At 45.4% G+C, this 23,100-nt stretch overlaps 1 protein-coding gene across 1 annotated transcript in view; it reads right to left on the reverse strand.

Moving 5' to 3' along the window:
• Positions 1-340: 340 nt before the first annotated feature.
• IFFO2 (intermediate filament family orphan 2) overlaps positions 341-23,100 on the reverse strand; it is a 37,610-nt gene continuing 14,850 nt past the window's right edge. The window contains exons 2-9 of the mRNA XM_027901891.1: positions 12,638-12,698; positions 11,967-12,062; positions 9,348-9,488; positions 7,558-7,700; positions 4,873-4,993; positions 2,351-2,440; positions 1,612-1,742; positions 341-909 (exon numbers count right to left, since the gene is read on the reverse strand). Coding sequence (XP_027757692.1) covers positions 804-909; positions 1,612-1,742; positions 2,351-2,440; positions 4,873-4,993; positions 7,558-7,700; positions 9,348-9,488; positions 11,967-12,062; positions 12,638-12,698 — 889 coding nt within the window. The 3' untranslated portion in view covers positions 341-803. The remainder of the gene's footprint in view (positions 910-1,611; positions 1,743-2,350; positions 2,441-4,872; positions 4,994-7,557; positions 7,701-9,347; positions 9,489-11,966; positions 12,063-12,637; positions 12,699-23,100) is intronic.

Raw genomic sequence — 23,100 nt, forward strand, 5'->3', positions numbered from 1 at the left:
TGTGTGTTTAGCTTTCCTGTTCCCAAGAGATAACTAGCCCAGCAGGGACCAAACATTCCATATAAATAAGGCCAGCTTTTTTTTTGTTTTTGCATAGTAGTTTATCAGTGATAGTCCCCCCCCACTGACCCCTGCTTTGTCCACCTGCTTTGCCACCGAGCTGAGGCCTGTTTCTCCAGGTCCTGGAGTCCAGCAGAAAGCCTGGACACATCTCAAAGGCTCCTTCACCCCCAAAGATGGAATGAGGAAACTCCTTTTAATCTTGCAGAACTGCTAAGAGCTGCCTCTAAACCCGCTGTTATGTTTAAATGTTAGTTCAATTTGGAGGCAATTCCTTTTTTTGTGCCAGACATTGGTGATTGCACCACAACTGTCTTGGCTTTGCTGCTCTTTTTGCCAGTGTTCCTTTTGCCGATCAGTGCAGCAGCTCAATAAAACCAGCAGCTTCTCGAAGTACCCAGAGCCTTTGCAGCACCATTCTCTGCTGCTGCCAGCTTTGTATTTTGTAAATAATGTATTTTATAAAAACACCTGCTAATAATATTCCACTGGAGCTCAAAGTGGCTCAGCTTGGGGCAAAGGCACAATTAAAACACCGTGTTCTCTTACAGGACTCTGCATTTATGGTTTGTAGAACAATAGAAATGTACAGCACCAATCCTTGGGTGGGGTGGGGATGCGTGTAGGAATGAGTCCTTAGGGACTTGCAAGGGCTTGCAAGTCTTTCATCTTTCCTCCATCAGTGTGTTGGTTTTGAATCTTTTCTTCCATCTTCGCCTCGACCAAAATGCTCCAACTTTGTATCAGCTGACCATGGGCTCCACATCCGTCTCTCTGTCCAAATCATCCTGAATTTCATCTGTGTTTCCTGAGTCACTGCTGGCTACAGAGCTGGGAGATGGAGAATTCCTGCAGAAAAGTGCACAGAAAGGTTCAAACAAAAAAATTAAATACCATTGATAGAAGGGAAAAAAAGAACGTTTAAAGAAAATAGTCACTTTCACTTCCCAAAACTATTTAAAAAAGCACTTTTTAACATTAAATATTTGGTTTGCAGTAAATACCAACAGTAAAATTAAGCTGCCCCTCCACCCATCTCCTAAACAAATAAACATAAAGGCTGCTACAGGGTTACTGATGGAGAAATGGAAAGTAAGTCTCTTAACAGAGACTCACATCATCTCTAATATGTGCACTCTTAAAAATTGAAAGTTTATCATCTTATTCTACTGGGGGTGAGGAAGAGATAAGAAAAATCCCTCATAGTCTAAGGTTCTTAACACATGAGAAGATTAAAACCCGAGTTCTTCATGTAAGTCCACAGTCAAGATTTAATTTGGGCTTTTAAGAGTTCTAAATCTAAGATGTTAAGACTAAAAGTTAGAGATCCCCGTTTTTACCAATAGGTGCCAAAGCCTTCAAGGTGGTACAATGTGTAGGATCCTACATACTGTTACAGGTTCCCTTTTAAAGCTGATACTTGACCCTGAGTAAAACAAGATTATCCAAAGGACAGGGACGAAACGATACTGTTGCTCTTAAACTTGGCAGGATTCAAGAGGGAAATAAATTCCTGGAGCCCCCCCAGGCAGAGGGGAGATGTCATGTTACCTGTCAGCTGAGCCTTTGATGAGCCTCCGACAGGTTTCCATTTGCACATCCAGGCCCCTTTTCATGCTGCACATTTCCATATATTCATGAAGGTGGCGGTTCATGTCACTCTTGGCCGTGGCCAATTCCAGCTGTAAAAGGAAGAGAAAATAATCAGCCTAATCTTCCCAGTTTCACTCCATTTTCCATACTGGTGGGGATGCTACAGCTCTCAAAGCCAGGCCAAAACACCTCCATAATATACATTTAATCTGACTGTTCTTTATTGCCAATGTATTCTCAGCTCATGAAGTGCAATCAGGGCTCCACACTGGTTTTTAAACAGCCCTGCAGGTTTTTTTTTCCTGCTGCTTGGCATCTCGTTTGTCAACATGAGGTAATTAATGAAAGCATATTTTAGGCAGGGCAAGGATTTTGAGAAGCTACAGCTGGCAATCTGTGAGGCATTTTCCAGGTTGAGGGTGGATATACAAGACAAAGAGAGGAAAAAGAATAATAGTGTGTTTTATTCCCTTTGTTCTGAAGGTTCTGTCTCTACCAGCCTCAGATTTATGCTCAGTGCTAAAGTATGGAGCAATAATGGTATAAAGAAAACCCCCAGGGGATGTCAGAGGGAAATGCCTTTGCATTCTTAGATATATAGACATTCCTCTTTCCCTCTGGGATACACCAGACCAGAGCACTGGGCATGTTTACATCCATTAGGAACAATTCCTATTGTCATGATCCCCTTCCTTACCTCTATCTGCCCTATTGTTTCTTGGTATTCCTTGTCTCTTGTTTTGAAGAAAGACTCTGTTTCATGGATCAAGTTTCCCAGGTTTTCTTCCTGCAGGAGGGGAAAGGAGGACACAAAGAATCAGAAGGGAACAACAAAGAATACAGGACTGAAGATTTTATTTAACCTCACCTAGAAATGCAGGTCATGCTCTTTCACGCAAAGATTTTTTTAAGACATTTTCACACAGGAAAGGAATATTCTGCTTCTTCAAACTGGAACACTGGGAAACACATTTTTGTGCCACGACCATGGCTTTGGACACACAAAGATAAACTCTGATCAAGGCTCCAGCAATTAAACCCATATACCTAATGCATTCCAAAGCACCAAACCCAAGGATTTTCCTGAGCTTTTCACAGTCTGATCACACTTGAACAGACTGTAGCTGCTCTCCAGCCATGAAAAAAAAATCTTCCTTGCATTGACCACATTGCTACTTACAGCTTTGCACTGAATTCTCATTTTCCAATGACATATTATTACTCTCCAGCACCTCACAGGTATGCTCAGCACGCACTGCTTCCCATTGAAATTCCTCCCTGCACTGCTGGACAAAGCCAACTCACTCCTGTGGAAAATCCCATGCCCAGGAACAAATGCTGTCCCAAAGGAAACCTGCTCTTGGATCATCACTGCTTTGCAATGACACTGTCACTGTCAGTCTGTACTACAGAACACACTGAGCTGTTTTGTGCTGTCACAAAGAGAACAATTTATGTCATTTTTCTCTCTTTCAGGTTATTACCTGCCTCTGTATTCCACAAAAAAATTATCACCCATTTAATGCAAGTGCACTGGTGAGTGCTAATTATGTTTCCATCCTCTGGCCACAGTTGTGACAGATTTATTGGGATCATTCCTGGTACCAACACCAGGCTATCCAGCCTGGAGTTACAAGAATCACTGCACTGATCCTTTTATATTCAGAAGAGCTTTAAGGAGGAAGGTCATGAAAGAAGGTGGTGAGGGCAGCCTGTAAGAACTTGAAAGGAATAAAGCCCATGGAAGGAAGATTCAGGCATGTAAAGCACATGTTAAAGACCAGGCACAGCCGGAGCAGTCTTTATTCTGAATTTCCATCTACAAGCCAAATCTACCCTTTCCTTGTATAATTTTCATTTAGAAGGATTTAAGCCTCTTAAAATCTTTAGAGTTTCCGCACGCAAGGCCCGGGCTCGGCACTATCCCTGTGATAGCTGTGCTTAGACACGCACGGGGGTCTATGCAAATCAGCCTGTCACTAATTCCAGCACAGGCCTCCACATTATCACTCTGCCACTCTCCCTGCTTTCTGCAGCCCCAGCACTTCCCATAATCTCTGCAGTCTCCGAGTGTACCCGCCGGTCCCTGAACAGGAGAGGTAACATTAACACAGCCCGGCAGGCACCACGAGACAATATTCCTGAGACTGCTGTCTCAGCATCTCCACACTCCAGTGCTGATGGAAGGCAGCAGGATTATTTCTCACCTCCCACCGCTGTGCTACTCGGTAATGAAATACCAGCTTCCCATTCCAGCCTTCCCTGGCCATTTCCACCCCTCTTTAGGCTTGTTTAAAAAGGCTCAGGAGTCACTGAACCAGGCAGCACACACTGCCATTAGCTGGCTTTCTGTGGGATCTCAAGGATTAAAAGCAAGCTGTTCATTATCCATCAGATTCCTATTGACTGGGAAGAGGGAAGCACAAGACATGGGTTCAGAAGACGCATGGGGCTTTATGCAGTCCTGTAACCACAGCTCCTTTGTGTGGGGTGGGAAATACATCTTTAACATCTTCCTCAGACCACACCCAGGTTGTTTTGCTCCCCACAAGGCCAACTGTGCAATCCCACCCCCTGCATTACACATTATTTTGACAATTAAAAAGTGTGAATGATAATGTATAGAGAAGGGGAGATGCTGTGTGGAAGATCAGTGAGTCCCAGACTGATTTGGGTTGGAAGAGACCTTAAAGCCCATCCAGTTCCACCCCCTGCCATGGGCAGGGACACCTTCCACCAGCCCAGGTTGCTCCAAGCCCTGTCCAACCTGGCCTTGGACACTTCCAGGGATCCAGGGGCAGCCACAGCTTCTCTGGGCACCCTGTGCCAGGGCCTGCCCACCCTCACAGAGGAGAATTCCTTCCCAATATCCCACCTAAACCTACTCTCTGTCAGTACCGAGCTTTAGAGGATGGACTGCTCAGGGTGATAGATTCCCTAATCTGGAACAGCCACACACTCGGATCTTTTGGCACTCACTTCAACAGTACCTTCAAATACTCAGTTTGAAGGGGCCAAAGAAATAAAATTTGGCAAATAAACTCATTGCACAGACTGAAAAATCAACCATGGAGAGAAAGCACTGAGAGGATTTTAAAACAAAGCAAGTTTGTGTGGCAAACAGGTCACCAGTGAAACACCCACAGGCTCAAATGGCTAAAGCAGCAGCTGAGGGGTAGTTCCTGCAGAGAATATCTGGAGAAAATAACAGGAACTCACCTCTCCTTGGAGGTCGATGGAAGGATTGCAGTTGGTGAAGTCTTCCCAGAGCAGCAGAGTTTCCTCATTCTCCTCCCATGTTAAACTATCACAGTCGTCATCAAAATCAAAGGTCTCACGTCTGTCAGAGAACAAACCAGCATTAATGAAAGCACTCCAGCCCCACTCCCTCAGTCCTTTAATTAATTGTCTAGAAAAATGGGCTATGAAAGCTGAATGAAGGGGACAATGCAGCAGCTGAAAATCCTCACAGCTTTTACAAACAGGCTTTACCACTGTCCAAGTCCCTCTTTCCTGGGCTCTTTGCCACCCCAAAGCAGAATAAAAGATCCTTTTTGGCGCTGCTGCTCTGAGCACACAGCCCTGGCTCTCACCTCCAGATGGAGCTACACAGTAGTTTCCCCTGTTTGCAAAACCACAAAAATGCTTGAAACTATTCTTTTTATCCATGGGAAAACGAGCCCAAACACAGCACGAGGAATTTTACAAGGAACAGGCATCAGAAGGCACTGTGATTTCATGAGGGAGTTCAGCCAACGTTTTCCCTGCAGCACTTAAAGAGGTGATTTTCCAAAGTAAAACAACACTTTCAAAGGCAAAACGCAAAAAGTAAACCACCATTTTCAAAAGTAACAACTATGGAAAAAAAAGGACCTTAAAGTGATGTGCAGGTGAGCTTAAACACCCCTTGTTTACTTGAACAATGAAGACACAACTACAGCCACTTAAGACTGAGAGCAAACAGTGGCAAGAGTGACCTTTCACACCGTTATTTGCTCAAAACTCTTTGTTGTGTAATAAAGGAAAGTTTCAGAGGGGCTGGAACAGCAGCAGAGCACAACACCAGTAGCTGCTTCTTGTCCTGGCTAAGGAGCCTGGACAAAAAGCTGAAACTGCTCCCTGACCCAGCCTGCTGATCCCAGACTGATGCATTTTTATTACTTTAGCTCACTTCCTTTCACACAGATAACATCTCAGGCAGGCAGCAGAGCCCATACTGTCTTTAGGAGGCTGCAGAGCTTGGCAAGAGATAGGCAAATGCTGTCTACAGTCAGCATGATTAAAAAAAGCATTTTCCCAGCGAACTTGGACATTCATGATTCTGCCTTTTGCACTCAGCTTCCTCAAATTGGTTTCTTCTTGCCAGCTCTGTCCTGCTCAGAGAGCACAGAGGCTCCCCGGGCTGACTTCACACACACACACTGCTCAAAACCCACTGCGTTTTTACTGTTTTACTACTAGACACTCGAAGATTAAGTTCCTTACACGTAAAATGCAAGTCACATTGTTTCTGTTAATGATACAAACTCTTCATTTATTTCTAAACTATTATTTTCTACTCCAAAAGGACCCCAAGCCCACACTCCTCAGCAATGTACATACATCCCCAGTGACCAGCCCAAGTTAAATATATCCACAAGATTCCTGTAGCACTTTGTGCCATAAAGGACCAGGAGACAAGAGTTTCATGAGCAGCACTGGTATCACAGGACAGGGTTAGCAACAAAATGCGTGACCAACCCAGGTACATTTTAGTTTCTTTCTTTTCTAAAAAGTCCACTCACTACCTGCTGTCACACTGAATTTAGCAGTGGAGAAGTTAAAAATCTGTGTTCAATACACTGACTATTACTGAGGGACTAAAGACATGTAAAATGAGTCCTAACAAGGGAAATTATCTACAACTTTTGCAAAAAAATGTGCCCTCCTACACAGGGGATTCGGGCGGAAAAGAGGAGACACTCCCTCTGAAAACAGAACTCTTGGCAATGTCTGACAACATAAGAGGAGCTGATGCTTCTTGGACCATTCCTTGTGCTCTCCTACACATTAAACACCGTCCTACATTGCGTGGGAAAGCACTGGGAGTTCTCTGCAGTCACTGCAGAAGTTGACAGAAGAGACCCACATTCAAATGCCGGGAAAATCGAACCTATGGTGCCTCCTGGGGCTTTTCACTGCCAAAAGAAAACAGCAGAGACCCCCGGAAGTCTCACCGGGCTGTGGCCACCTCCATCCTACCTGGAATGGGAGAGGAGAACACAGGGCACATCAACAGCCTTCCTGAACTGCTCAGGGCAGCACCAACATGCAGAGAATCCCTTCTTGGCTGCTAAAAGCTTCCAAACGCTCCAGTTTGGGGCCAAGTTTTAAACAAAATAAACTCCAATTCTTCCAGTTTAGAACAACAGACTTTGCAGCACAGCTGACACCATCCACATTCCTGAAATCTATGAACTGCTGTCCACTGCTAGAACTGATCTCCCAGACAGATCCACCACTCCTACTTGCCCACAGCACAACTGAAAAACCATCCAAAATACTGGAGAAGTTCGTATCCGTTTCAAATTGAGCTTGCAGTTCAAACTGAACTGCCAAAGAGCAGCAAGTTTCTTTCCAAACCTTTAGAAATCCAATATTCAGCCAAACATACAGAATAAACTTCTGGGGTTTACCCTTTTTTGTTTCATGTTTCTTCTTTTGCTGCTGTTACAGCAACATACAGTAGCAAAACTAGTTGCCTGTATTTTCTATAAGCTCTGCAGTTCCCCCTATTTAAGGGAGGAACAAAGATCAGTTAATTTTATTTGAACTTCCAGAAAAGCTCCAGCCCCGCGCCACGGTGGCAGCTCAGGTGTTCTGGGGCCGAGCCTGCATTTGAGGAGTTTGCCCCAGGATACTCACAGCTGGTTAAACATCCTCTTCATTTCATCTGTGATGTTGAGGGAACAGCTGACCTCGTCATCAGAGAACCTGCCATTGTCCCCATCCTGCTCCGACAGGTCGTCGTCTGACGTCAGCTTGCGCTCCTTCTTCTTGGAAGCCACCTGAGTTGGAGAGAGGAGCAGTGACTATGAGGTTCAGCTGAGGAGGGTGTGTGGGAAATACAGGTGTGGAAGTAAAGGAGAGGCATCAGGACTGAGTGGATATAACTGTTCATCAGTTCCCAGGCAATTCGGGGATCGATCGCCTGGATTCACGACAGGAATTGCATCTGCCATGAGAGCTGAACACAGAGCACAGGGAAGCAGTTCAGAACAGAGCAAAGCAAGCTGCAGGCTGCCAGGGCTCTACAGATGTTCATCTGCTCATCTGGGATCTACCAGAGGACATGCAGAGGTTGGAACGACACAGGAACAAGCAAAAGCTGGCAGCAGTGCCCAGGCAGAGAGCAGTGACAGAACTCTCCCTCTCCTGCCACCACCACAGGCTGTTGCCTCCAGCGTTGAACCACCAGGAAGGAACAGGCAGGAAACCTTTCTAGAGAACCTTTAGTTCAGGCTCATCCCCCCCCCCCCTATCAGCAGAAGCAGGCTGAGAGACTTCAGGCTGACAGAAGGAGGGTTGATTCAGTCAGGAAAACGCCTGGACAGCCCCAGAGAAATGAGGTTCAGAGAACTCAAGGGATACCCCTGCAAGGGGCACAGAGGATCTGAGGGCTGTGAACACACAGGACATTCCCAGCTTGTGCCACAGAGTCACAAACACACACTCCACTCCCAACCTACTGCAGTTTTTCCTTTACTTGGCATATAAATCATCCCTTATTGGCCTTGTTCTCCAGGGTATTGTTCTCCTGATCATTTTAACCCCTGCATGCCTGACTAAAAGTGTGTCCTGCAGGTACCCTGGAGCAGAAAGACTCAGCAATTCCACTCAGAGACAAGAAGGAACCACAGTGCAGTGGCTCAACATGCCATAAAAATACTTGTCTTCCATAAGATTTGAGTCTTTTGGGGTACATAAGGAAAAAAACCCATCAAACATTTAGGCAGCTTCATTAGTAGAGACCACAAGGATCTTTTACAATGGGTTTGGACAGCATTTAGCACATCGTGGCATCTTTACACGATGAGAGAAAAGCATCAGATTTATTGGAAGACTGAACGAGACACTTTCAGATGGAAGTAGAAGGAAGGTGGATTAACCACAACTGAAACTGCAGTTGGGACAGAAAACCAACTGCACTGGGAGTTTGCTCCAGGCAGAGTTGTCACAGCTTTTGGAGCAAATTAAATTACTTTCCTTCCAGCACCAAGGAGCCCCAGTAGCTCAAGGAAAGCAACTGGAGCTTCTGTCTCACAGAGCAGCCAGAGAAATGTTATTTCTGGCCACGGAGCTCGAGCCAGAAATAAGAACATTCAGATGACAGTTCTACAAGCTTCAAACCTCTCACTTGCGAAGGGAACAAATGTGAGGGAGTAGACCCTGTAAGGCTGCTTTTTTTTTCTTGCCCTGCATTCATTGCAGACTAACATCAGACTGACAGCATGTCTTAAAGGTCATCCTGAGACTTCTTTACACTGTCTCCATTTTGTGCTCTCAGTGCTACAGCAGGAGAGCTACACTGCCAGACCCAGAGAGGAAAATACGTCCACAGAAAAAAATTTCAGGAAAGGCAAAGGACCTGGACCACACTCCTCAACACTGGCTCCCTCTTGTCCTGCCCTGTGGAAAATTCATGGCCTAATCACCTGGAATATCTTGGAAACGTCTTCCGAGTTGCGCTGCTGTGCGACATCGCACAGCTTGGCCGTGATATCGATTCGGCGGCAGATGTCCATGTCCACCTTCATGGCCTTTTCTTGGATCTTTGTGTCCAGGTCTGTCATGGGCTGCAGGAAGGACAGCAGTGATTATCCTCTATTATTATACAGTTCAGGAAAGAAGAGATACCCCTCAGTATCTCTCTAACCCCAGGCCATACCGCTCTTAACAGGGACAACCTCACGGGCTTGACAGCTGACAATCAACATTCATGCCTGATTCTAATTCCTCAGAGGGATCTGCCACCAAAAAAACCTATACCCACCCCAAAAAAACTGCTAATGAGGCAACAGGGAACTTTAATGGGTCAATAACAGGGTGGAACAATGGAACAGGTTGCCCAGAGAAGCTGTGGCTGCCCCAGCCCTGGAAGTGTCCAAGGCCAGGTTGGACGGGGCTTGGAGCAACCTGGGCTGGTGGAAGGTGTCCCTGCCCATGGCAGGCGGGTGGACAAGATAGTCTTGAAGGTCCTTTCCAACCCACACCATTCTGTGATTCTATAAATAACACTTTAAAAATAGAGAAAACCCCTGTGTAGCACAGCAGAAGAAAATGAAATCTAAACTCTGGTGAGGATGCAAAGCTTCCTCTCCTTCAAACAGAAAAATTGTGCTGCACAGAGAAGTTGCTCTTAAATCATACTCAGGGTGAAGCAGCTTCACACATACCATGGAATCATCAAATCAAGGGTGGATCTGAAGAGATCCATGAGAGCCTGTGACATGGAAAACACTCCTTCCTCTGGCATTAACCTGCCCTCCAGCCTGGCAAAAGTTTAATATTGCCCTGCTTCATTCTGGGTAGTTACAAACACAGTTTGTAAGAGATACTCCCACTCAGACAGTACATCTGGCTCCTTAGGAAGAAACATTCAAAAACCCAAAAAAACAAATTTTCCAGCCTAGTTGAGACTTACTCTGCTAGAAAGTCCCACTTCAATGGCCATGCAAAGCTTTCACTTGGATCAGAAAAGCAGGAAAAACTCTTTAAATACCAAATCCCCTTTCCAAGAGGAAAGCTTTGGGGGTTTTGTTAGTTTGGTTTGATTTTTTCCTCCTTATTAAATTATTAGTCAGTCTTCTCCAGCCCATCAACCACCTTTAGAATTAGAGATTTTTGTTTTCCAGAACACACTGAGGAAAAGAAATCTCTAAACATTGACACACTCAAAACAATCTCATCCACTGAACAGGTACCAGTGATTTATCCACAGGAAAGCAAGAGCCACGTGCCAACCTTTTGCATTTCTCTGCTCCAAATATTTACCCAGTGAGATTCAAAGCAAGCATCTGCACTGCTTTCCCTGGGATTTTTATCTTCCTTAAGAGTTTGCAAAGCCCAAAGGACACTTTCCCTCCAGCTGAGGAGGATGTTTGCCTTCCCCACCACCCTTTCTTGTACACACAGAGCACCATTTGTTCCTCAGTGCAAAAAGTCCTCCCAGGGATGGAGCCCCAACTAGTTTCTCCCTTTCACACCCTCCAGCCAAGCACAGCCATCCTCGATTAAACACCAAAAGAAGAGCCAGCTAATTGCTGGATTTCACATAAACACATCTAGTAGCCCAGGGAGAATGTGTTTGACACCGGGAGCAGGTTCTGCAGCTTTATATAAAGGCAGTTGGATGCAAAATTACAGAATAAATAAGCACAATAGGATTTATTCATTAGACAACTGGCACCAGCACTACTTTAGACTTCCAGGGAAAGGCACCTTAATGTTCAACTGTTTATCTCTAGATATCTGCATGAGTACATGCTTTCACTAGGTCTAAGCGTCAGAAAATTACTCAGTCACAGCCTAAAAGATCCTCTGGCTTTGAAGGGGGGTCAATGAGACATGAGGCAATTCCTCTGAAAACCAGTCTGGTTTTCCTTTTCTTAAACCAAAGGAAACAAAGCCAATACCTGATCCAGGGCTATTGGATTCTTCTCCTCAGAGCTTTCATTAAAGCAGGTGGGAAACACAAATTCCTCCCTGGGAGGGTGGGCAGGCCCTGGCACAGGGTGCCCAGAGAAGCTGTGGCTGCCCCAGCCCTGGGAGTGTCCAAGGCCAGGTTGGACGGGGCTTGGAGCGACCTGGGCTGGTGGTAGGTGTTCCTGCCCATGGCAGGGGGTGGAGAGGGATGGGCTTTAAGGTCCCTTCCCAACCAAACCATGATTCTACAGAGTGTATTACTGTAGGAACATGATTTTCTTGGATAACTCAACCCCGAATGCCCGTGTCAGCAGCACATGGAGCTGCACAGTGCTGGCCCCTTTGTCCTGACCTGGGAATTCTCCAACCCTTTTTTCCAGGGCTGCAGCTCTGAATGTGGGGAACGGGAAGGGAGGGAAGAGTCTGGGTTATGGGCTAAGCAGCAAGTTAATGCATCTCTACACAGACCAGACAGGAAGCAGGGGAGGGAGATCTGTCTGATGCATTAAATCAGAGGCAGCATCACACTAATTACACAGCAGCACTCACTAATCACCTTTCCATGAATGAAGCCATTGGCATGACATACACACTCACAAAGGCAGTGGGAGGGGCCACTCAGTACTTACATCACTCATCAGACCCTTAAAGACCACAAGTTCTGCTTTCAGCCTCTCAATCTTTTCATTCAACTCCTCCTGGAGAGCTTCTGCTTCCTGTGCCTCCTGCAAGAGAAAGCAGAGTGGTAAAAGCCCAACTCAGCTTACTGTGTCTGAAATACAACACCAATTAAAACTCAGCTCCCCTGAAAAATCTCCATAGAAAATTAGACTTGATAGACCAACTGGAACAACCCAAACTCAATATACCTGGATTAGAGGTCCAACACTATAATCAGGAGCAAAAAAAGAGGGGGATGAGCCATGAAATAAACAGCCTATACTAATGACATAATTATAACTAAGCATGTTTTAAAAGAAGTAGGTATCAATTTAGAAAAGTAAGAAGCAGGTGGCAACCGGGAAAAGCGAATAAGGAGGACCAGGCTGCAACAAAGACTTAAGGTGAAAGCTCCTCACTTAACCTGAGCAGGCTGATAAGGCACATCACCACCCCCTCCATCCCACCAACTTCAGCACCTCCCTGCTCCAGCTTCCCATCTTTACCACCATCACCTAGAGCAGCACACCCAGCTACTCTGGCTAGAAGTCAGATTTTTAATGAAAACACAAATTTAAACGATGACCAGCATGAAAAAATGTGCGGAAAAGCTTTTCAGTTCAAACTGTTCAAACCTCACCTCTCTCAAGGTTTCTACCATAGATTCCAGACTCATCCTCCTTGTCAGTTCCTCTTCCCATCTGAAAGACAAGATTTGTAGGTAAAGTGTTAATTATACAGAAAAGTATTTTCCCCCTCAAAATCACAAGTCTGAGAGCCGTAGGACGATGACAGTTCTTTGAAATGTGGAGCAGATGGTCCCCCCCACTTGTTCCCCCTCAAACAAGGAACACTGAGTCTGTGAGAGAATAAGAGCTAATTCCACTTCCACTGGGATCAGCATTCCTCCTGATCTCCTCCACAGTATGGAATACCAGACTGGTTTGGGTTGGAAGGGACCTTAAAGTCCATCCCAGGGACACCTCCCACCAGCCCAGGTTGCTCCAAGCCCCGTCCAACCTGGCCTTGGACAATTCCAGGGCTGGGGCAGCCACAGCTTCTCTTCTCTGGGCATCCTGTGCCAGGGCCTGCCCACCCTCACAGGGAAGGATTTCTTCCTCATCTGTAACCTGAATTTCCCCTTTTTAAGTTTCGGTTTTAGTGGCAAATAAGGTGGGAAATTTTCAGTGCACAAAGAATCAGTTCAAGGTAAGTTATGTGAATTAATATTTACCAATTTGTCCCATCCATTCACACATTCATTTGCCTTGTGTATCAAAACCCTCAATAATATCCAAGCTCCAGCCACTTCCCAGCACTGCAGTGCAAGGAGAGCACTCAGACAAGTTCCCTGAGGGCAGGGTCCACACTGCTGTTGGAGCAGGGCTGGAGTGCAAGAAAAGCAATCAGAGCTACAAACTGTTTAATTAAACCTCACACTACAAACATCATCATGTTTGAGTTCCTTACTGGGGCTCTGAGCAGGCTGGTCTGTGGAAGGTATCCCAGCCCACGGCAGTGGGGTGGAATGAGAGGATTTTAAGGTCTCTTACAGTCCCCTCAAACCATTCTAAGATTCTACAATAATTGGATTAAGTGTCAAAAATAAAAAAAGGTTCCTCTTTTTAAGCACTGAAACCCTTTTAAGAGCAAAAACCAGTATCTGACAGCACAAATTCAAAAGCTGGGAGTCTTGAAAACATGACAATACATATTCATACTCAGGGATGTGGTTGAGTTGGGGAGGGAGAGAGAAAGCAAAACGTTTGCCCTCTTTCTGGATGGGCAGTAGTGCCACACCAGACTTGCCTGGTCTATTGTAACAACAGGAATTACCCACGTGGAAAAGAAACTTTGCATACCACATGATTAAAAACGACCCTGTGAACACTCTCCAAGTGCCACCACAATACTTTGTGCTGCCACTTCAACACTTGTCAGAGTTTAACTGAAAATGGCAAACTGTGAGGCCAGAAATCCATTACATCGAAGCATTCTGGAAAATACAGGGTTAAATGTGCCAAAATGCATGGATCCATCCTGTTCTCTACAGCAACCTGGCATGGCTGGATTGCAGGACATCCCTGAGGAGGCTGATTTGATGCACACACCATCCCTGTGCTACTGGATACAGCTCTGCCTCCAAAGGGCAGGTTTTTAATCCCACCTGGAATGGAAGCCAGGGTGGGCATTTTGGGCAGGAAAGGTTTTGGGCAGGCAGGGGCTGTTGCAGTTTGTCTCCAGGAGCCAGAGGCACCTGAACAGGTCACACTTGCTGACACTTCATCTACTCTTCCCTGCCATTGTGGGGCAGGAATATCCCACACAACAACATGTGTAAGTTGGATTTATGCAGGAAGATTTGTTGTGCATCTTTTTACCAGCACTGGTTCGCTGCCAAGCACAGTAAAATATTTATGCTGAAATTTGCATTTGTCATCAAATGTTTGGGCTCGGATTTCCATACCCTGCTTGTTTTTCTGACTGCTAATTACACGTATATTCCTATAAAAATAATAACTTTGCTTTTCAGATTTTAACATCGAAGGCAAGAAGGTGAAGTTAATTAAAGCAGGCAATTATACTGTCAATCCATAAGACTCTGAGATCTCCTTCTGTTACAGGAGAATTATTCCCCCCTGCTCCTGCTGCCAGTTATGGATGGGAGTCAAGCAGACACTGCAAAAATGGCTATGCTGCTTCTCAAGGTTTGAGCTGTTGGAATGAGGGAGCCTGGCTGCATCCAGGTTATCCTGCTGTATTACTGCACCCTCACCCTGTGCATTCTGCAGAGGGAGGTATTTTGGGAAAACGTCATCTGCATATTTCTCCTGACAATGCCAAAAGTCAGGAGAAAGGATTAGCATTCCTCCCCAGTTCAGCCACTCCAGGCAGCTGCCAAGATTACACAGCTCCAAGTCTGCTCAGACCCACCTTCCCCATCCTGCAGAAATTCCAGGAGTTCCATGGCTTTGCTTTGTGCCAGTTAAAGTGCATTTTGCAGAGCAGAGATTTACAGCCCTAATCCCCCTCTGTCAAACTCAAAACAGCTTCTTCAAGAGAAGAGGGAAAGGATGGCACCTTCCAGACACCCTCCCACAATTCCTGTGTTTCTCTTATTGTAGGGACAATAAAACAATCAGAGCATTTTTAACCAGAAAGTTCCCGCCTGAGAGAAGGAAGTTTTCACTGGATTGATAAAAAGGTTCTTGCTAACCACTAATATCACATTCTTAACCCTAGAGTATATTTCTTCCACCCACCACCAAGCTGATTAACCTCATTTAACAGCTAAAAATGCCAGTCTTACTTTCTCCTCACACTTAAACCTCGGGAGACTGTAGGGAGGAGAGGAAGGAGGCTGGGCAGGAAGGCAGAGGATGACAATGGAGCAGAGGATTAATTCTCCATTTAAACTTCCAAGGAAGTGAGACAATAGGAAGATTGCTCATTCCTGTGATCATCCTGGAACACACCAGACTTTAAAGGGACCTTGGCAGCTGTGCTGCTGCACATTCCAAAAATCCAGCAGCATCCACTGAGAGGATGCTAATTATGGCTCTGATGTCTTTATTATTCAACTCACCAAATTATTCTCCCAGTCATTTGTATCAGTCAATACTTTTCTCTTCAGTTACCATCCAAAAACAGAAGACACTATTCCACAAGTCTGAATCCCAGCAGGCTGTGGATGCCCTCAGCTCCTTGGCAAACACCTGGTGCAGCCTAAAATGTCCATGAAGGGGACCAGCAGCTCCTGGTGCTCCATTCACCACGAGGAATAGGGAAGCACCACCTGAACAATTAGCTCTGCAGCAGCCAGGTAACTGCAGAGCTGGATAACAACTGCAAAAAGGGCAGAGTCAGGGGTTGGGCTGGATGATCCTTGGGGGTCCCTTCCAGCTCAGGATATTCCATGACTCTGTGGTTGTCTGATGAGGACTGTAATACCCAAGAGGGAAATGGCTGGAAAACCAGCAGTCTTCCCGTGCTTGCAGCAGGATATTAACTCCCAGCTGCTCCAGCTGCTCCCAAATACACTTATTTCTTGGCTCAGATGCAGCAATTGCAATGATTTCCAGCTGCATCCAAAAATTTCTTTTCTAACTCAGAAACGCTGCCATCCAAACCTACCAGACTTTGGGGCTTCTTATTATCTTTTCATTTACTTCTTCTTAAAAAAAAAAAAGATCAGCAATATGAATTTCAAACCTAGCCAGGCTTTTACTCTTTCTTTACCACCTCCTAAGGACGCTTTATCTCCAGCCACCCCCCAAAAAAAGGGCTAGTTTGGATTTTTGGAGCCTTTTTAGCAGATGTGACACATCACATTCCGGTGGCATTCCGTCATCCCTTCAGAACCCCAACTCCTGCTGCAGTCCTGTCCTGCAGAACAAAGGATGCCGCTGCCTTTAACGGGAAGGATGTTGGGCAAACAAAACACTTGAGTAGTCAGCCAGGATTAACGCTGCTCAGAGCAGTGTTGTAAAGCTGAGTCACACCACAAACTTGTGCTTCCTTTGGGATGGGAAGAGTAGAAACCAGCTCTCCGATCCCCCCGTCCTCTGCAGCTCCCAGCAAAGAGATGCAGACATCTCAGGTAAGTCCTTTAAAAGCCTCTCTAAGTGTTCAAGCCTTAATGCCCACGAAATTAAATTGAGCAGTTTGTGTTGACACAACAAGCTTCAAAACACTTTCCCACTCCCTGAACACCAAACAGGACCGTTTTCCTTTCTCCTCTCCCAGCACCAATTCCAGTTCAGGAATAATGACCAGTGAAGGGCATCCCCCACTGCAGCAGATTGGCAAAACCCCTTTGGGACAGAAAGTTTTAGAGAAGTTTTCCTTGCCAAAAAAATGTTAAATAATTGTCTTTTAAATGATTTTCAGATGTCTGGTTTGATTTAAACTACAAATAACACGCTCACAGAACACACCAGGTATAAACAGTCTGGTTTAAGAATGATTTTGCTCAAGGCAGAAAGGCACGAGCAGAGCAGTTACCTGATGGTATCAACTGCATTATTCTTTCATTTAAAATATCCCTCAAGGAATGAAATATTCATCAAGTAATACTTAATGACAAAATATTTATTCCATAAGCAAAACTCTTTAGGAAGACAAGTCCCTTCTTCCTGGTGGTTTTATGGAGAGTCATGGAGAGGAGAGAACTTCCAAGGAGAACAAGAGGAAATTTTTACAGTGGTCTAAGCATCTCCCCTGCCACTTTCTCACCTGCTGACTGAAGCTTTTCACTCATTTATTGCAGAGTCTGCCCACCAGTTTATGGAGAGAAGAGCAGCAGCAGAGAGGAAAGCACTCAACAGCTGTTAGGTGTAGTCCACAACAGGAAACCAAAGTGTTAATTTGAGCCATAACTACAAAAGGCTCCCAGAAACATGTACAAGTACTGAAACCCAAACCCAGAAACCCACAGAACCCCCAGCGCTGCTCCAGGAATACCATCATTGGTTTTTCTTGCACTCTAAGACAACACAACCCATCTGTGGCACAGGCTGCTCCCAGCCCTGCTCCCGTTGGACACAAAGCACCTCAGATGTGTTCTCAGATGGACCACACCTCGAGGAGGTGGAGGCAAACGGCAGGGCCAAGTAACGACACGTTCTGCGCTGCCCAGGAGGGTTTGTCACGGGGTACAGACCCGGCCTGGTGCTCCTGCCTGTTCTTTACCACTCTGGGCTCTTTCTGACACCCATCTGTTGTTTACAGGAGCCCCAAGGCGGCACTGGCACGAGATTTAACACCCAACAGCACAAGCCCAAGGATTTAATCGCCATGTTACTCACAGTCGTTACACACGCTTTCCTCACACCTCTCCCCTGGGCCTGTAGGAACAGGCCCACTAATCCCCTTTCCAACACCCAGATAATACCCATCAACATTACAGTTTATAACTCTGGTTACTGCCCACTGATTTCACTGGAACTGACTTAACGGCCCGTCAGATGTACAGACTCAGATTCCCACACAGAAAGGATCCACAGCTTAATCCCAGAATCAGCCAGGACGGGGCATGGCACGGGGAGAGACGCTGTGGTACTTTGGGATGGGAAAGAATCCTGTTCAAGACTTTCTGGGTGGATTTAGAGAAACCCCCATGACACCAAACTTGTGCTGCAGCACAGCCTCTATTAACCATCTGCAGTGGTGTTTGTTAATTGGGGGGAGAGCCCACATCTGCCACCTCCTAAACCATTCCTGAGACTGGAAGGCAGTTTGGGGCTGTAAATACCAATAGCTAGCTGCCTGCTGTTTCCATTCGCTGAAAGAGCTGGACCATGCAAGATGGATTTCATTAAAAAAGAAACTCAGTGAAGCCCTTCTTTACTTTCATAGAATCCCGGAGTGGTTTAGGTTGGGAGGGACCTTCAAGACCATCATGTCCATCCCTCTGCCATGGGCAGGGGCAACTTCTACTAGCCCAGTTTGCTCCAAGCCCCATCCAACCTGGCCTTAGACACTTCCAGGGATGGAGAGTCCACAACCGAAAAACCAAAACAATACCCCAAAAAACCCCCAAACAAACAAAACAAAACAAAAAAACAAAACAAAACAAACAAACAAAAAATGAACAATTCACTCTTCTCTCTGATTTTAGAATCCTTGCCTAAGAGATCATTTTCCTTACAGTTGCAGACAAAGTTGCATTAACCAACTGGCTCCTTCACAAACGCCACCTCTTGTTTAAATGAGCATTTTTAAGATGCTGTTAAAACACGGGGATTCTTCTAGATTATCCCAAGCACTGATCATTTTGATTCTGCCTTTTTATTGAAGCAAATGAAATGCTAGTTGATGGGCTTCATGTAAAAGGTATTAATTAATAGGAAGGCCTGATTCCATTAGAGCCTGGCTAGGACACAGCGGATGCAACACTCAAGTGTTGTTTCTGCCTGGTGCAACATCCTCTCCACAGGATCTCTTTGCTAGAAATCATTCCAGCATCAAACTTCCCAAACAACAGAGCAACGGGGGTTTATCCCTGACCTTCCAGCGATGGCCCAGATGAGACACAAAATCACTGCAGAGCAGAACTGGTACCTTTGGCACCCTTGGGTGTTCCATTATAAAGGAGAGGTTAATATTCAAACCTTATTCTAGACTGGTGCTCTACTTAAAGCAGTCAAAGAGACCTTTGAACAGCAATTTCTTGTGAAGAAAATTGCTAAAAGGACTTACTCTACAGAAAAACATTGCCTAATTATGCCTCCTGATTACACCCAACAAGAACGATGCTCCAGCCTGTTACTGGAACCACAATAAAAATCATCTCCAGGTTCCTTTGTGTCTCCTTGCTGACCACATGAGGTGTTTAAACAGAAGCCTAATGACACCAGAGGTCAACAACATCAAGTAAAAGCAGCAGCCGAGCCTGCATTCCTTCAGAGAGAAAATTATGGGGCTTTTAATACAGCAGGAGAATCCACAGGGAATTGTGCAACACTCACAGCAGCATTAAACCCACTGGAAGCTACGGAGCTGGAGTCACCACTCCTGGGTGACTTGTTCCTGCAAACACACTGCTCTGAAAGGGCAGTTGGAAAGATGAAGTGTCCTTTGATACTTGGATAAGCTTTGGATCTCTCTTTTTGTGCTTGTGCCCAGCCCCCAACACAGAAATCCATTCACAAAGACACAAGATACTCATTCAAAGCAGGTCTAACACAGCAGGTGGGGCTGCTCTGGGGTGTTCTCAGTGTATTTTATATAACACAGAACGCACCTAAAACACCTCCTGTCCTTGCAAAGGAAAAGTGCTGAGCATGAGCCTGAGTTATTTTCAATCTCACAGTCAAGTGAAGGAAAATCTCATCACCAGCCTGGTTTCTAAGCCATCCTGCAGGAGAATCCAGATCTTCTGCCAGGAGGAAAGTTACTTTCACTGGACAGAAAAGTTTTGTACAGCTTCCTTTCTGATGCTCACACTTTGCTCTTCTAATCCCAGTTCATATTCTCCTGGAGAGAAAGATCAGGCCAAAGACAAAAGAACCCAAACCCGCCTAGCACTGATGTGCCCAATCTGCAGCTACAAAAGACTTCAAGGATTGTTTAACAGGTTAAACCCATCAGAAGTGTTCAAAGCCACAACTCCTACCCATAGAATCCAGGAGGGCCTTCCTGAAAGAGAACCTGGTCAGGTACAGGAATTGTTTTTAGTGTTTCATGGAAACTCATGGCATCTGTACATTTGTGCCTGGCTCTTCTGCTACTCCTGGTCATCTGAGGCACAGGGAAAGGAGAACTGCTGAGGAAGAACAGTTCCATTACATTTCAAGGAACAAAACCACAAAAGGCCTCTGTGCAATCTTTATAAATAAAGTACCCACACTCTAGAAGGGGAGTATAATTAAAATTAACATTTTATCACTAATGTCCTCCACACCTCCCACCATTTTGCCATCACAGGAACACAACGTTTTCCTGCAGAGAAATAATTTGGGGTTAGTCATAAACTGTTCTGGCTGATAAGATACCACCAATTGTGAGGTGGTGGAGAAAGGTTTAGGATGTAATTCAGGATATGATAATGGATGCAGAAGGTAAACTAAACTTTGCTTTCTATATCTTTTCCCTCAAGTGTCCCAGCACCAAAGCCACAAGAAATAAGAGATCAAGCATGATTTCACAGAATTAGATTTCATTGAATCCCAGACTGGTTTGGATTGGAAGGGACCTCAAAAATGATCCAGCTCTATCCCCTGCCATGGGCAGGGACACCTTCCACCAGCCCAGGGTGCTCCAAGCCCCGTCCAACCTGGCCTTGGACACTTCCAGGGATCCAAGGGCAGCCACAGCTTCTCTGGGCACCCTGTGCCAGGGCCTGCCCACCCTCCCAGGGAAGGATTTCTTCATGTGCTTTCCCCCTCCCCAGCAGGCAGAGCCAAAGAGAAACCCTTGAAAAAATGTACAGCTCTTGAGCATGAACAAATAAGTGCAGTGGGGATCTACTGCAGCTCTGGACAGCTGAAATGCAGCTCTAGGGGTGGCAGAGCAGCCCCCAGGGAAGGAGAGAGGGATTTGTTTGATAACATGAGCAGAGGCACTGCCTGCCTTCCATTGCCAGAGAGCTTCCCAGGAACTGCAGCATTCCCAGAACTGTTCCTCACAAAAGAGCCTTGGGAGAAACAGCAGCTTGGGCAAAGGAAGGTTTACAAGGTTGGCCTGGGTGTTTGTTTTAGGGGGGAAAGCATGGATAAACCAGTGTACAATTGGAAACATATCAATAACTCAGGACTAGGCAAAACCATCAGTAGGGAGGGGGAAAACTCACAATGCAGAGAAGATGAACCTGTCAAAAGCCTCTGCAAGGTTCTCCACTGAAAAAGGGAAATGTTATAATGAATTTTAGACTTTAAACTTCCGATTTCCAAGACAGCCCCTGGGTTTTTTTTTCAGACAGCCTTGGAGCCATCAGGAATACATCAGAGACATGAGCTGCAAAAGAACTGAATTAGCTAGAATATCAACTTCTAGCAAGCTGTTCTTTGTCATTAAGACAGGCACTACTACTCTCTGTGCCCCCAGGATACCCAATTCCTACAATAAGTCTGAATTCAGGCAACTGCAGGGAAGTGGGACCTTCCAGTGTCTCCAGGGTATCTGCAATGACATTTTATTCTGAAAGGAGATGACAGACAGACACTTTGCTTGACAAGTCAGCTCTGACTGCAGGAATATGCCCACGCCTGGCACAATAAACACAATTTGGTCTGACTAATATTTATACCCAAACACCCCTTTGACACAGATCGTGACACTTTTGGCATGATCAGAATCACAGCACTGCATGTTGGGCTTCTTTTTAGCTCAACTGTGCAGAACTAAGTTACCTTTGTAGATATTACTGTAGCCTTGGAGGCTACTACTTCAGTTTTCCTGGGAAAATGCTCAAATTCCAGTTCTCTTCCTCTTGTATCAATTAAATTCAAGGCATTTCCCCCATTTTGTAGATATATCCACTTATTTTTCCTTTCTCTCTCTACACATACTTCCACTAATAATGAAAAGGAAATTTAAGGTGGACACATCCTGATTTCACAATACTGGAGGATGGCCTCCTACTTCCAAGGGTTTTCCTTGTGCTGCTGTTCTCATTTACCTCTGAGAGGTCTTAGGGTGAATGTTGGGCCAGCGACCCCATGGACTGACAAAATTAGAAAACAAAGAGGGAACGGAGAGTCACAGAACTATTTGGGTTGGAAGGGACCTTAAAGACCTTCTCGTTCCAACCCCCACCACAGAAGCAGGGAAGTTCCACCAGAACTCCAGTAACTTGTAAAATTGGGAAGGAATCCCATTTTTTTAAAGCTCAGCCCAGCAGTCTCTGTGCCACACTCTCATTTTCAGCTCACAGACAAGTCCTTGCTGTCTGATCAAACCATTTCCTACAGAACAGCAGCTCCACACTCATTTTTGCACATTAACACAGCAAACCTTTATCTCCTTTACCACTAAGGGATGCACAGAGCTCTCCTCCAGGCCTGTAGGAGAAAACTGGGGGCACAGCTTAGGGAACAGCCCCAAAGAACATCCCACTCCTGTAAAATTGTTGTCACAACAGCAGATAAAGTAATTACTCTGCCTCGCTTGGAAACAGGTAATCCCAAAAGCACGGGATTACATTGCTGGGAGCGCTGCTGGCTACGAGTTAATTATCAAATCCTGAATTCCCATGTAAGGGAATCTCCAGCAAACATAAGGACTACAAACCTCCTGCATCAGTGACAGCCCAGTGTGTATAGACATTTATTTACACTTCTTTTGCAGCTCTGCCTATTGAAAAGCTGTAGTTTTGTAGTATTTAGTACATTGTGCGTTCAGGTGTTTGTCCTAACGCTGTGGCACAGGCAAATATATGAAACTGCTGGGAAATTCAGCTGAGTAAACTCACTGATGACCACGCTGTTTGAAGAAAATACTACCAAAATACAGCAACAGCCGCTACAGAATCAGTAAGGCTGGAAAAGACCTCTAAGATCATCGACCTATAAGACTTGAGGTGAAGGACTGTGAGCCTGAAGAAAAGTACTGATTTAAGTCAATATTTTTTTTAAGCTCCCTGTAAAATCCAAAAACCAGCCT

The sequence above is a fragment of the Empidonax traillii genome, unplaced genomic scaffold (assembly GCF_003031625.1).
Source record: "Empidonax traillii isolate 1590-97213 ecotype Southwest subspecies unplaced genomic scaffold, ASM303162v1 scaffold819:size405531, whole genome shotgun sequence".
In the NCBI taxonomy this organism is placed as follows: Eukaryota; Metazoa; Chordata; class Aves; order Passeriformes; family Tyrannidae; genus Empidonax; species Empidonax traillii.